General features: G+C 40.9%; 1 protein-coding gene across 6 annotated transcripts in view; it reads left to right on the top strand.

Annotated features, from left to right (window-relative positions):
• trim37 (tripartite motif containing 37) overlaps nt 1-12,466 on the top strand; it is a 45,187-nt gene that overhangs the window by 18,113 nt on the left and 14,608 nt on the right. For all 6 annotated transcript variants that reach the window (XM_068331313.1, XM_068331311.1, XM_068331312.1 and 3 more), the window contains 7 exons: nt 1,198-1,279; nt 2,551-2,627; nt 3,379-3,558; nt 3,849-3,963; nt 5,169-5,354; nt 8,015-8,148; nt 8,254-8,336. In XM_068331313.1, the coding sequence (XP_068187414.1) occupies nt 1,198-1,279; nt 2,551-2,627; nt 3,379-3,558; nt 3,849-3,963; nt 5,169-5,354; nt 8,015-8,148; nt 8,254-8,336 (857 nt within the window). The remainder of the gene's footprint in view (nt 1-1,197; nt 1,280-2,550; nt 2,628-3,378; nt 3,559-3,848; nt 3,964-5,168; nt 5,355-8,014; nt 8,149-8,253; nt 8,337-12,466) is intronic.

Here is a 12,466-nt window from a genome sequence, read left to right as displayed (position 1 = left end):
TTAATTGGAGCATTCACGACATTCACTCAGGCCCCGTCCACACGACAACGCAGATATCCGGAACGAAAACGCAACTTTTTAAAAACGCTGGCCTAGGTGGATTTTTAAAAAAACGCTGGGTCTGCGTTGTCGTGTGGACGGTGTATCCGCAACTTTTTAAAAACGCGACGAAAACCTCTGTGACGTCATATTTACAGGCCCGTGTGTTGTGACAAAAAAACACGGATTGGATAAAATTTGACTCAATACTGCCACCACATGGTTTGGCATGCTTATAGCCGTCTTCGAAAAAGCACTGGTGCATTTACGTGTGGACGAGATTTTTTTGAAAACGCTGTCGTGTGGACGGGAATCGTTTTCGATGCGTTTTCAAAAAGTTGCGTTTTCAAAAAAATCCATCATCGTGTGGACGGGGCCTCAGAATGGGCCAGGAAAAGAGCAGCTGACACTCTTGTCTGTTCTTTGTCTTGCTGTTGTCATTGAAATGATGTCTTTAGTTCGTCATACGAGGGAGTCAAAAGCTGCTGCATTTACTTGTGGCTGCCATCACAGCACATACTGTTTGAAAATGAAAACCAATAAAACAAGGTCGCTGTTCCTAGAAGGAATTTAATAATAACAATGTACTCAATGGCCGACCCTTAGGTGTATCAGCACTGAGGTGTTCCTGCTGGTGTGTTCATTAATCCACAGCCTGCAGCACTTTTGGCCTTATTAAGTGTACAAGCAAACCCATTGCCTTCTAGGAAGGGAGGAGAGAAACTCATCTGTATTCCACTAAAATATAGTTTTATTTACTAAAGTGTGTGTACATGCTCTGGAGTGTGCCTCTGGGGTGCGAAACATTGTCCTCTGATATGAGTTTTTTTGTGATAGGTTTTAGTTCAGGCTAATAAGTTCAGATTTTAGTGGGTTTCATTGGTGTTTGACAGAATTAAATCTCAGAAGCAGTTTTACCAACTAAATTTAATGTAGGAATGTTTATTAATTGAATTTAACCTGGTCCAAGCAGTGTCCCAACAGGTAATGTGTCAAAGGAAGAGCATTTAATGTATTTATTGTGACTATCAGTTTGTTGAAAGTGGAAAATTATTAAGAAATAAAAGAAATATCTAGGTATAGCATCCTGGTGTTGTTGCAGTCCCCCAGGTTTGACGTGAGTGTATTTTGAGATGTGTTGTTTTTGTGCGTTCACAGTACCCTAAGGCAGCGGGCTGACCCAGTCTACAGCCCTCCTCTGCAGATACTGGGACTCTGCTGGAGACTCAAAGTTTACCCAGTGAGCAAACTTCTGTTGATGTTCTCCTTTAAAGTCTGACCACATTGTTCACATGAGCTTAGGGCTCCACAGTATGGTGCATCTTATTTATTTTTTACCATCCCAGTGTTGATAGTCTCATGTCTAACAAGGGACTTTGATGTACAAGTTAAAAAATGTCTCTATCAATACATAATGTCTAAACATGTAATCAGTAAGGCCCCATTGCTGACAAGGCAATGAACAGAAGGGTTTTGTTGATGGAGGACGTGTGAAAGGCATGTCAGTGAAAATACAAATGTACCTGCGTGTCCCAAGATGTCAGGTTGGTTGTCAAACATAGAGAAAACAGAGTTAAAGCAACTGTAAATTCAAAAATAAACAAAGAAAAAAATTGTCATCACGAAAAAGGGTGATTAAAAACAGGTATAATTCAACCGAGAGCCTGTGTCCGTTAGAAGCCTGACAAATACAGAACTGGCTGTCTCTTCAGTTAAGGTCAAATAATTACGTGCTGGAGTGACAAAAATAGCATTTTCTGGCAATAGCAGAAATATAGTTAGACTGAGACTTTAGCTTGTTTAGTTAGTCGCGCAGTTAAAGCAAGGGTGGGGCAACACAGAGTTCTAAAATTTGACAGGTGGGCCAGCTGAGACGCAGATGGATCCAGTGTTTATTTGTACTAACGCAAATAAAACCTTCATTGGACTTGTCCTGTTATGGGTTGCCACAGCGTGTCATTCTTTTTTCCACTGAGATGCACACTAATACTTGTTTCCTGTCGCAACATTCTGCTTGGGACCAGCTTACAGTTGACACTGGCTTGTGCCACCGTAGGGCTATAGTTGCCGGTTGCAGCATACAGTACATGCGAGCCATGTATTCTACCTGTCAGCTACACCCCCAGCTATTTGTACTAATGCAGATGATGTGAAAACCATTATATGAAATTAAAAATTAATGATTTGGTATTAGTTACATTTCATTATATAGTTTAAACAAGTTTGGCTGGCCGGATTACAAAGCTTAAACAGGCTGTGCGTGGCCTGCATGCGCGATAGTTTGCTCATGCCTTTTGAATGTACATAAGCACGGATAAATAGAGAAACATAATAAAGACTACACTGCAGTAGATGTAAGCAGTGGTTATCATACTTACTGTTTGTAACAGCCTTAGGGGAGGAGCTGTTGAATTTCCTGGTGATGATAAAATGCTGAAAGACTGTCACTAGGTCTTAAACTTCCGAAACCAGCAGATGTGTGTATTTATCACTCTTGTAATGTTTCCTCAGGATGGTAATGGAGTGGTCCGTGGAAACTACCTGTCTGTCTTCTTGGAGCTGTCTGCTGGACTTCCTGAAACTTCAAAGTACAAATCTCATTTCTCTGCAAACACTATTTTATTTTGTGTCTGAGGTGAATTTAATTTGTCAAGTTTGAATCTTCTACAGGTGGTGTTTACATCCTTTTTCATATCATGCACAGTATGCACACCATAGATGTGCATTAAGTGTTGTAATTCAGGAAAAATCCCAAATTTTCAGACTGTTGCCTATAAATTCTGATGTTGCTTTCTATACTGTAGAAACAATACTTTAAAACAGATTCCATGGCTACTAGAACAGCATTCTGTATTTTAAATTGGTCAATCATGCATACATTCCTGTAACAAATGAACCCCTGATCACCAAATGTAAACTATCCCACGGCTGAACATATTCACCAGCAGTCTCAATATTAGCTCCTGTTGGATTAACATATGCTCAGAATATAGTGGGCAACTATCGACTTGGAGCATTTAAACATAAGGGTAAAATCATGAGTGATTTCAGATAGAAAATGTTTGATATTTTAATGACATTAGTTGAAAATAAAACATCAACCTCAAACCATTGGGAATGAGGCATGTTAACCTCTGTCCAAGGTGATATTTAAAACAAGGTTCCATTTCCATTGAGTCAGAAGAGCAGAGATTGATTAAATATAGTATTTCACAGCATGTGTGATTGTTTCAATTGGAAAACATGACTCTAGAAAAAGCTGAAGCACTGCTGAATATATCTCACATTTCATTTACAGTGCATTTCACCGGGGCTTTATGGTGTCCTTGTTGTGTTAAGGTATGAGTACCGTGTGGAGATGGTCCATCAGGCCTCTAGTGACCCAACCAAGAATATCATCCGAGAGTTTGCCTCTGACTTTGAGGTTGGTGAATGCTGGGGTTACAACCGTTTCTTCAGGCTGGACCTTCTGGCAAGTGAGGGCTACCTCGATATGCAGAGTGACACACTGGTCCTCCGGTAGGCGTGCGTGCGCGCGCACACACACACACACACACACACACACACACACACACACACACACACAAGGTCACACTTAGAGACTAACTTCATATCTGTTGCATTGATCTACAATTTAAACTGTTGCTTTGTGATTTTTGTTTTTTTAAAGAACTGATTGTTATATTTTGAAATTAATTCAATAAACATTAGGAGGTGAAAAAAATCTGCCTCCAACTAAACAAGCAGAAAGGCAGTTCTGCTGTATTTGGGTAGTGGTAATAGAATTTGTGTGTGTATGTGTCGCGCAGCTACCAGGTTCGCTCACCTACATTTTTCCAGAAGTGCAGAGATCAATACTGGTATATCAGCCAGCTAGAGTCAGCCCAGAGTGTCTACATCCAGCAGATCAACAACCTCAAAGAGGTAACCTTTGTGTGCCTGTCTGTTTTTACATCCCGCTTCAAAGCGATGGTGTATTGTAATTGTCAATGTTCGTCTGTTCGTTAGTTTGTCCACCAAATATCTTTGCGCCACAACCTCCATCTAACCCTGTCTTCTGCATCCTCTTCTCTCACACCAATGACCTTCATGTCCTCTTTCACTACGTCCATAAACCTCCTTTTTGGTCTTCCTCGAAGCCTCCTGCCTAGCAGTTCAAAACTCAGCAGATAGAAAGATGAAACAAAAAGTATTACTCTGGCAGCAAAGGGGATGAAAATGAGATAATGACCTTGACATTGAGAAAACTAGTTCAAGACCAAATTTCATCTTTTGTACACTCTGGAACCGGATAAGATAGACAGACGAGGGAGAAGGCCAGTCTGAGTAAGACCATAGATCAAAGCTAGTGCTTTGATCTATGAAAGTCGATCAGAGCACAAGCTTTGATCTTTGACCTATGCAATGTAAAATTTCAGAGTAAAATTTTGAATCCAGGGGTGTCCCGGGATGTTGCAGTCTGTGACATGTTTTGGTTGTAGTTGCATCCTGCTTCAAAGCGGTGATGTATTGTAATTGTTGTTCGTATGTACGTCCATTTGTTCATCCGTTCGTTAGTCCACCAAATATCCTCGCAACCATTGCAGATAGAAAAGATGAAAAACAAAGCACATTACTCGGGCGGCAAAGGGGATGAAAATGAGACGATGTTGACCTTGAGAAAACTAGGTCATGGTCAAGTTTCGATACACTCAGTAACCAGATAAGATGGAAAGATGAGGGAGAAGGCCAGTGTGAGTGAGAGCATAGATCAAAGCTAGTGCTTTGATCTATGAAAGTTGGTCAGAGCACTTGGTTTGATCTTTGACCTATGCAAGTAGGTGAGGGTAAAATTTTGAATTGAGGGGTGTCGCAGGATTTTGTAGTCTGACTGCCTTGGTTCTGGTCTGATATTTTTTCTGTTCTCGTCAAAATCCATTTGATGAAGCAGTGTTTTAATGAAGTCAAATTAACTGAATTGGGACATTTAACTGTTGAGGTCATAATTTTTCCACATCAGCAAAAATTGTGTGCACTGTGTATTTGAAACTATTGTTGTAATTGTTTTTTTGTTTATTTTGCTGCGAGTAATCTAGTATCTAGCTGTGACAACTCTATAAATGATCAGAACTGATTTGTTCTGATTTCAGAGGTTGGCCATTGAACTGTTTCGTCATCAGACATCACGTAGCTCATCGCCTCCTGATATGAGGCTGGCTGCCAGCAACACAGTCTCTGAAAGAGACCCTCACTCGGTGAAGAGTGATGAAGCTATCCAGACCACCCTGAGCTACTGTAAAAAAGGTGAAGAGAGGACCCAGCACGATGATTCGAACGTAAGTCAGGAGTATACGTCATCAGACTGAGGAAGTTTTGAATTATCTTCCAGTGAAGAATGCTTTTAAAATGCACTTCCTCTTCAACCGAGAAGCACTAAAACAGTAGACCTACTGAAGGATGTTATGAACGTAGTTGTGAAAATGGTCAATGTTGAAGCTGAATACAGGGATATACAGTACTTCTCCATTCTAAAATACGTTGGCTAATTTGCAGCTTCGTGCTGAAGCAGCTTTATTCTTTGAAGTCAGAAACCAGTTTTTGAAAGAAGAACTGATGTGTTCATGGTCTAAGTGATCCTCTGGTTGGTAGACATGGCATTTCTTGTCACTCTGAATGATCATCTTAACACACATAGAGCCCGCAAGGGAAAGACCAGTTTGTGTCAAACTTCACTCACACATGAAAGTATTTGGTGACAAAGTTTCTCTTTGAAACACAACTTTTAATTTCTAACTAAACTATAAAAAAGGGAATACTGACAGCCATGTCTGTGATGTCCTTAACATCTCAACTCACTAAAATGACTACAGACCGGCCGTTCTTCAGTCCAAAGTGCAATAGTATTTTTTGCTTTACCTGTAAGTGGTCACAATGTTATGGCTGGCTTGTGTACATTCCCAACACAGTGTGGTTTGTTTCCTTTCCCTGTTGAGGAATGTACATGTTAGTTGGCCTAAAGGAAATTGATGTGTTCAAGTTCAGGTAGTTTCACTAATCCCTTTTGACTTGGAAGATACTGAACCTCTGACCAACCCGACCTGCTCATTTGAAATGATTTCCACTCCCAGACTTTATGTAACCAATCACAAATCCCATGTTGCTGCTGTACTGGTTGAGGAAAGCAGGTCACCATTTGCAGGGCAGACCAGATTATCAGTCTTTGGGAATGTTTGCTGTGTTTTTGTGATCATGGTATCATTGGGGCGGCAGTGGCTCAGCAGTAGAGCAATCGTCTTTAAGACATCGACCAGCCATTGGGGGTTCGAATCCCGCTCCCGCCAGAACATCATTCGGAGTGTGAGCTGACGGTGGGAGGCGTCGGCTCACCTCCGAGCCACTGCCGAGGCGCCCTTGAGCAAAGCGCCCTCCACCCTACAAGATGCTCATTGGGGTGCGATCCTCGTGCGCAACCCGTTACTCCGCCTCCTTTGTACCTCTGTATGTCCTCTCTATACTAATTGCATGCCTACAGGCCCCTAGTGTGTGTACAGGTTACAGGCCTGTAACCTGTAACCCCTGTGTGTGTACCGTATTTTCCGCACTATAAGGCGCACCTTTAAGTCTAAAATTTTCTCATAAACCCGTAGTGCGCCTTATAATCCGGTGCGTCTTATATATGGATTCATATTGATATTGGTTAAAAACATGATCGCTGAAAAAAAGCCAGCAGTCTGGCCGCCAGTCATGCCGCATTCTGCCACCAGAGGAGCCCCCTTACAAGGCACTCGGGCCTACGCCCCCTAACAATGGTAGTCAAGGGGCGTCACCGAAGTCCCGGCTCTGAGCTGCTCTCAGACGGTAGAGCAGACTGTAGGAGCACCGGTGATTACGTAGCAAAACATAAGGAACTTTCAACAATTCTATTAATTGTATTAAAGTTTGACTGACTGACTGATCTCAGTATTTCCTAACTATTTGGTGTCAGAAATAACCCTCTTTAAACTTGATTGGTCTTAAAAATGCCATTGTCCTGTCATCTGGAATCTGGTGACGGTCCATTCTATTAGTCTGTGGAAACACACGGAGAAACTGGCATAAAGGTGAATGAAAGACCCTCAAAGCTGAACTTTTCCAGCCTTTTCTGAAATTTCAAGAGTAGAGTCACTGTTAGACAAAGGTGTCTGCAATTGATTTACAAATGTAGTTGATAGCTCTTGGGGGGATGTCGGAGGGGCGCATTCAGGCTTGTGTATTCTGTCTGCAGCGACGTGCGGTGAGATTCACGGCATTGAGACACCGACGTTAAAGTCAGTTCTAGGAGTAAAACAGCATCATATTTGCCAGTAAATTAGCAACCTGACATTAAAAACTAGTTAAATTTTTTAGGACACACATCAGCAAATAGCTGCACCTCACCTCCGACTGGACTACCGATCGATCGAAACAATAATTAATAAACGAAGACAAACGTCGGAGTTTAAATATATCTGCTTCGAACTTCAGATCAGGAAATAATCGGCTCTGTTCGCACTGACTGCACTCGTAATGAATTTAACAAGCTTTTCATGTCAGGTTTTTTAATATGCGTGTTGACTTTTCTCTAAGATGGCAAAGTGATCAAGTGATCAGGTTTCCTTGATTAGGCTCAGAATGGCTTATTGACATAACAATAGGGGCCATTCAAAGATAGTCAGGAAGTCATGAATGCAATCATGACTGCCTGAGCAGTGCGGCTCTATGTAGTGGACGGATTGCGCAACTACAGCCGCTGCAGTTTATCAAATGTTATTTATTTTTTATTGTGTGCGCCTTATAATCCGGTGCGCCTTATATATGAAATAAATTACAAAACAAACAAATTATTGAGGGTGCGCCTTATAGTCCAGTGAGCCTTATAGTGCGGAAAATACTGTAATTAACACATATATGTACGTGTGAAGTGTAAAAAGAATTTCCCCAAGACGGACAATTAAAGTACTGGTTATTGTATTGACAGGAGCTGTCAGATGGAGACTTGGAGGTGGACTGTCTGACAGAAGAGGAGGTGAACCCTCTGGATGGCAGCAGCACCTCTGGTAGCTCGACGGCCACCAGTAACACCGAGGAGAACGACATCGATGAGGAGACCATGTGAGCAGAATATAATTTTAAAGTACCCTAAATATTGAAAATTGCTAAGTAGAGGCTTCAGTCTCTTGGCTGTTGTTGCTACCTTAATGCTTGTGTCCTTCACAGGTCTGGAGAGAATGATGTAGACTTCATTGGGAACCTGGAGATGGAGGAAGGGGAGGTTCCTGATGACTTTGCTGGAGCCACAGGTATGGTGTATATACCAGTTTAATCCACTACAAACCTTAATTCCACTGATAACTGTTGTCCCTGCTGAGTAGAAGCATGTTTCATTGCTGACATCTTAGGAAGCATGTTTGTGATTTTGCAGTCTTGCATCGCCGTCTGTCAGGGGAAGGTCTTGACAAATGTGTTTATCCATGCTGTAAGGGATGCTTTTCAGTGGGATCCAGTAACACCAGCCACCACTGAATGTCACTAAAAGGGTAGTGACATGGGCCACTATTATGCCAAACCCCACTGCAGAGGTTTGACCCAGTACGGGAGTAAAGGAGAACCCTCGTCTTAGTGTGGAATCACAGCTAGAGAAACAAAATACAGAAATACACTAACATACTGCTACAAGTTGCATCACCTCTATTGTGTATAAAACGGGCTATTTTCTAGCATTGACCAGTAATGAAACAAATCTTTTAAATATAAAAAATTATAGAAATAAAATGCTTGTACTTACCAAAGCAGCTGTTCAAACGGCTTGTTTAAACAGAAAATCCATTCTCCTTTGTCCTTTCCTCAAGAACACTTTGATGACTTGGTTGTACAGCTTATCAGTGCGTTTTAATTCCAGCAACAAATCCTTTTCTATTGACATGGAGGTCAGTGCTGAAAGCGCGTCTGTCCAGTCTCTCTTGTCTCACAAGAGCTAGCTTGTCTTCAAATGAGCATCTTGAAAATGGCGTTGCGAGTATATCGTCAACCAAATCGTTGTTTTTTTCCTCCTTCAGCCATTGTGGCAGCAAAAAGCAAGTAGGTTTTTCAGATTCAAAACACATGTAGATTTCTACTAAAGCTCTACGCTCTATTGGTAACCCGACTCGTTTTCTGTATAGCGCCACCTTCTCAGTGACTATCCAATCACAGGAAAAATACATGTCAGGACAACATGAGGCCAGCTAGCAGGCCTTAAAAGGCCAACTCATGATCTGATTGGCTATCGCATCTGTCTAATAACTATGCTGTATGTGCCCGTTTTCTCACAGTGCAGGGAGGCCTGCATCCTAGGTTCTGAAAACCCTTGACAGATTTCAGTCAACCTGGCAACACAAGCAAGCTGAATTCTGTTTGAAAAAAAATCTCTAACCTAAAAAAAGAAACACCCAGTGTTGGCCTATGTCATATTATATCCTAATGTGTATATGTTTGTACATATAGCTTAATTTTCTTATAAGGAAAATATATTGAAATTTACTTTTATCATAAATTTTATCATAATTTCTGGTTGTTTTGCCAGCAGAGAAGGCTTCAAATAGCCTGGTTGCATGAATATGCACACCCTCAAACTAATACTTTGTTACAGCACCTTTGGCTTTTATTACGGCACTCAGTCTTTTTGGGTAGGAGTCTATCAGCGTTGCACTTCTTGAGGTAGCATTATTTGCCCACTCTTCTTTGCAACACTGCTCCAAATGTTTTCGATTGCAAGGGCATCTCCTTTGCACAGCCCTTCTCAGATCACCCCAGAGATGTTTGACGGGATTCAGGTCTGGACTCTGGTTGAGCCATTCCAAAACTTGTGTCTTATTCCGGTGAAGCCATTCTTTTGTGAATTTGGATGTGTGCTTTGGGTCATTGTCATGCTTTCACATGAAATTCCTCTTCATCGTCAGCTTTCTAACAGGCCCGAAGGTTTTGTGATAACACTGAGTGGTATTTGGAACTGTTCATAATTCCCTTGACTCTAAGGCCCCAGTTTCATCAGAAGAAAAACAGCCCCAAAGCATGATGCTGCCATCACCATGCTTCAATGTAAGTAAGGTGTTATTTTGGTGATTTGCTGTGTTGTTTTTGCGTCAAACATACCTTTTGGAATTATGTCCAAAAAGTTCAACCCTGGTTTCATCAAACCATAACACATTTTCCAACAAGTGTTTGGGAGACTGCAGATGTCTTCTTGCAAAATCCAGCCGGGCTCTGATGTTTTTCTTTGTTAGATAAGGCTTCCGTCTTGCCACCCAAGCCCATAGCCCAGACATATGAAGAGTACGGGAGATTATTGCCACATGCACTATACAGCCAGTACTTGCCAGATATTTCTGCAACTCCTTCAGAGTAGCTGTCGGCCTCTTGGTAGCCTCTCAGACTAGTTTTCTTTTCGTCTTTTCATCAACTTTGGATGGAAGTCCTGTTTGTGGTACTGTCACTGTTGTGCCATACTTTCTCCACTTGATGATGATGGTTTTCACTGTGTTCCATGGTATATTTAATACTTTGGAAATTATTTTGTAGCCTTCCCCTGATTGATGTCTTTGAATAATAAGATCCCTCTGACACTTCGGAAGCTCTATGTGGACCATGGTTTGTGCTGGAAGATGTGGCTACAAATATGTCAGGAAAAGCCTAGTAGAACAGCTTAACTTTATTTAGGGTTGATCACAGGAACCTTCATTGATGACAGGTGAGTGCTGACACCTGTTAAACATGAGTTTGAATGTTACTGTTCCAATCTGAACACAGCCACATCTGCAGTAATGACAGGGTGTGCACTTATGCAACCACATAATCTTAGTTGTTTAGTTTCACTTCACCTCCCTGAAAGATTTTGGTTTGTTTGTCAGTTGTGTTGTACAGGTTACAGGTCACTTAAAAGTTTTTAAAAGTTGTGGAAATATATGTCTTGATGTCATTTTTTACATCATGAAAACCTGGCATTTGAACAGGGGTGTGTAGACTTTTTATATCCACTGTACTTCAAGACTCAAAGGCATCCAGACCAAAAAGAGACAACAGCTCTTTCCATTTGCTGTAATGAAGGCTTCAGCTGCCCAGGCAGAGCGTAGTGATCCAAAGTGGGTCTCAGAGCAGCTCCTCTAGTGTTTTCCACTGTGTTGATTTTAAAAGGCATGAAGAGAGTGAGTCACTGTTGATGCATGAACCCCTTTTAGCATGCGGATGCACACACTCGGTCTATGTATGCTTATGTGTGGGTTGTGTGTCTTCACTCTGTTCCATGCCAGAGCCAAGCTCTGTACACTTTTAGGTCCCACTGTTTTTTTTCTTTTGATGTCTGTATGCTGGTGATGGCTGTAGGCTTCATTTTGCCAGGTTGTCTGCATATCTGCCAGATAATTCTAAATGCCATATCTCAGGAACGCCTCCAGTACACCATTAAGATCAAACCACATATTTTTTGTAACTCTTGAATTCACATGATAGTTTACTGACATTTTTACTGGTATCTTTCACAATTAAGATTTGAACATTGAACATTTTGTAAGATGATCATTTTGTATCTGAAAGGTAATCACCAGTGGGATACTTAAACACTTTAAATAAACACTTACATGACCACAGATTTAACCTAATAAGTCAGCAATAGGAGAGATTGGGCAATCCCTCATTTTGTTTGATAATTACTGTGTAACGATACTGGTTGCTTGTATTGCAAATGTGTAGTACAGATCACCCGTGCCATTAGAATGAAGATAGAAAAGAAGCCACATTGATGAGTTTTTTCTTTTTTTTTGGCCATATTATATTTACCATTGGACATTTAATGAATGATTTTGATTTAATGAATGTCCTATGATGCGAGGATGCTTTATATCATCATTATTCCTGTATTCATGTTTCTCTCTGGAGATGTTGAAATACTGGACTTGTGCATCATCCTCTTCTTGGTTAAGTGAGTTGTGGTGTGAAACTTTATTATAATGCAGCAGGTATTTCTTTATCGGAGATAACAAGGGGTTATCTCTGATCTAATGAATTACTAGCAGTACGTCATTTAGCTGAAATATTGTCATAATTCCTTAATAACATTAAGCCATAAAATAAGTCAAAAGATTTTCTTAAATTCATAAATTGACAAATAAATATTAAGAAATAAATAATAGCTCATATTAATTATTACTCTATTTGGTTCCCTTTGCCAGAATTCGACTCCTTGTTCCATTTATTTTATCATTTACCATATTTTCCGCACTATAAGGCACACCTAAAAATCTAAAATTTTCTCATAAACCCGTGATGTGCCTTATAATCCGGTGCGTCTTATATATGGATTCATATTAATATTGGTTAAAAACATGATCGCTGAAAAAAAGCCGGCAGTCTGGCCGCCAGTCATGTGCCACACTCCGCGACCAGAGGAGCCCCCTCA

Source organism: Antennarius striatus, chromosome 13 (assembly GCF_040054535.1).
Source record: "Antennarius striatus isolate MH-2024 chromosome 13, ASM4005453v1, whole genome shotgun sequence".
Lineage (NCBI taxonomy): Eukaryota > Metazoa > Chordata > Actinopteri > Lophiiformes > Antennariidae > Antennarius > Antennarius striatus.
Note: the sequence above shows the minus strand (reverse complement) of the source record. Positions and strands in the feature narration are given on the sequence as shown.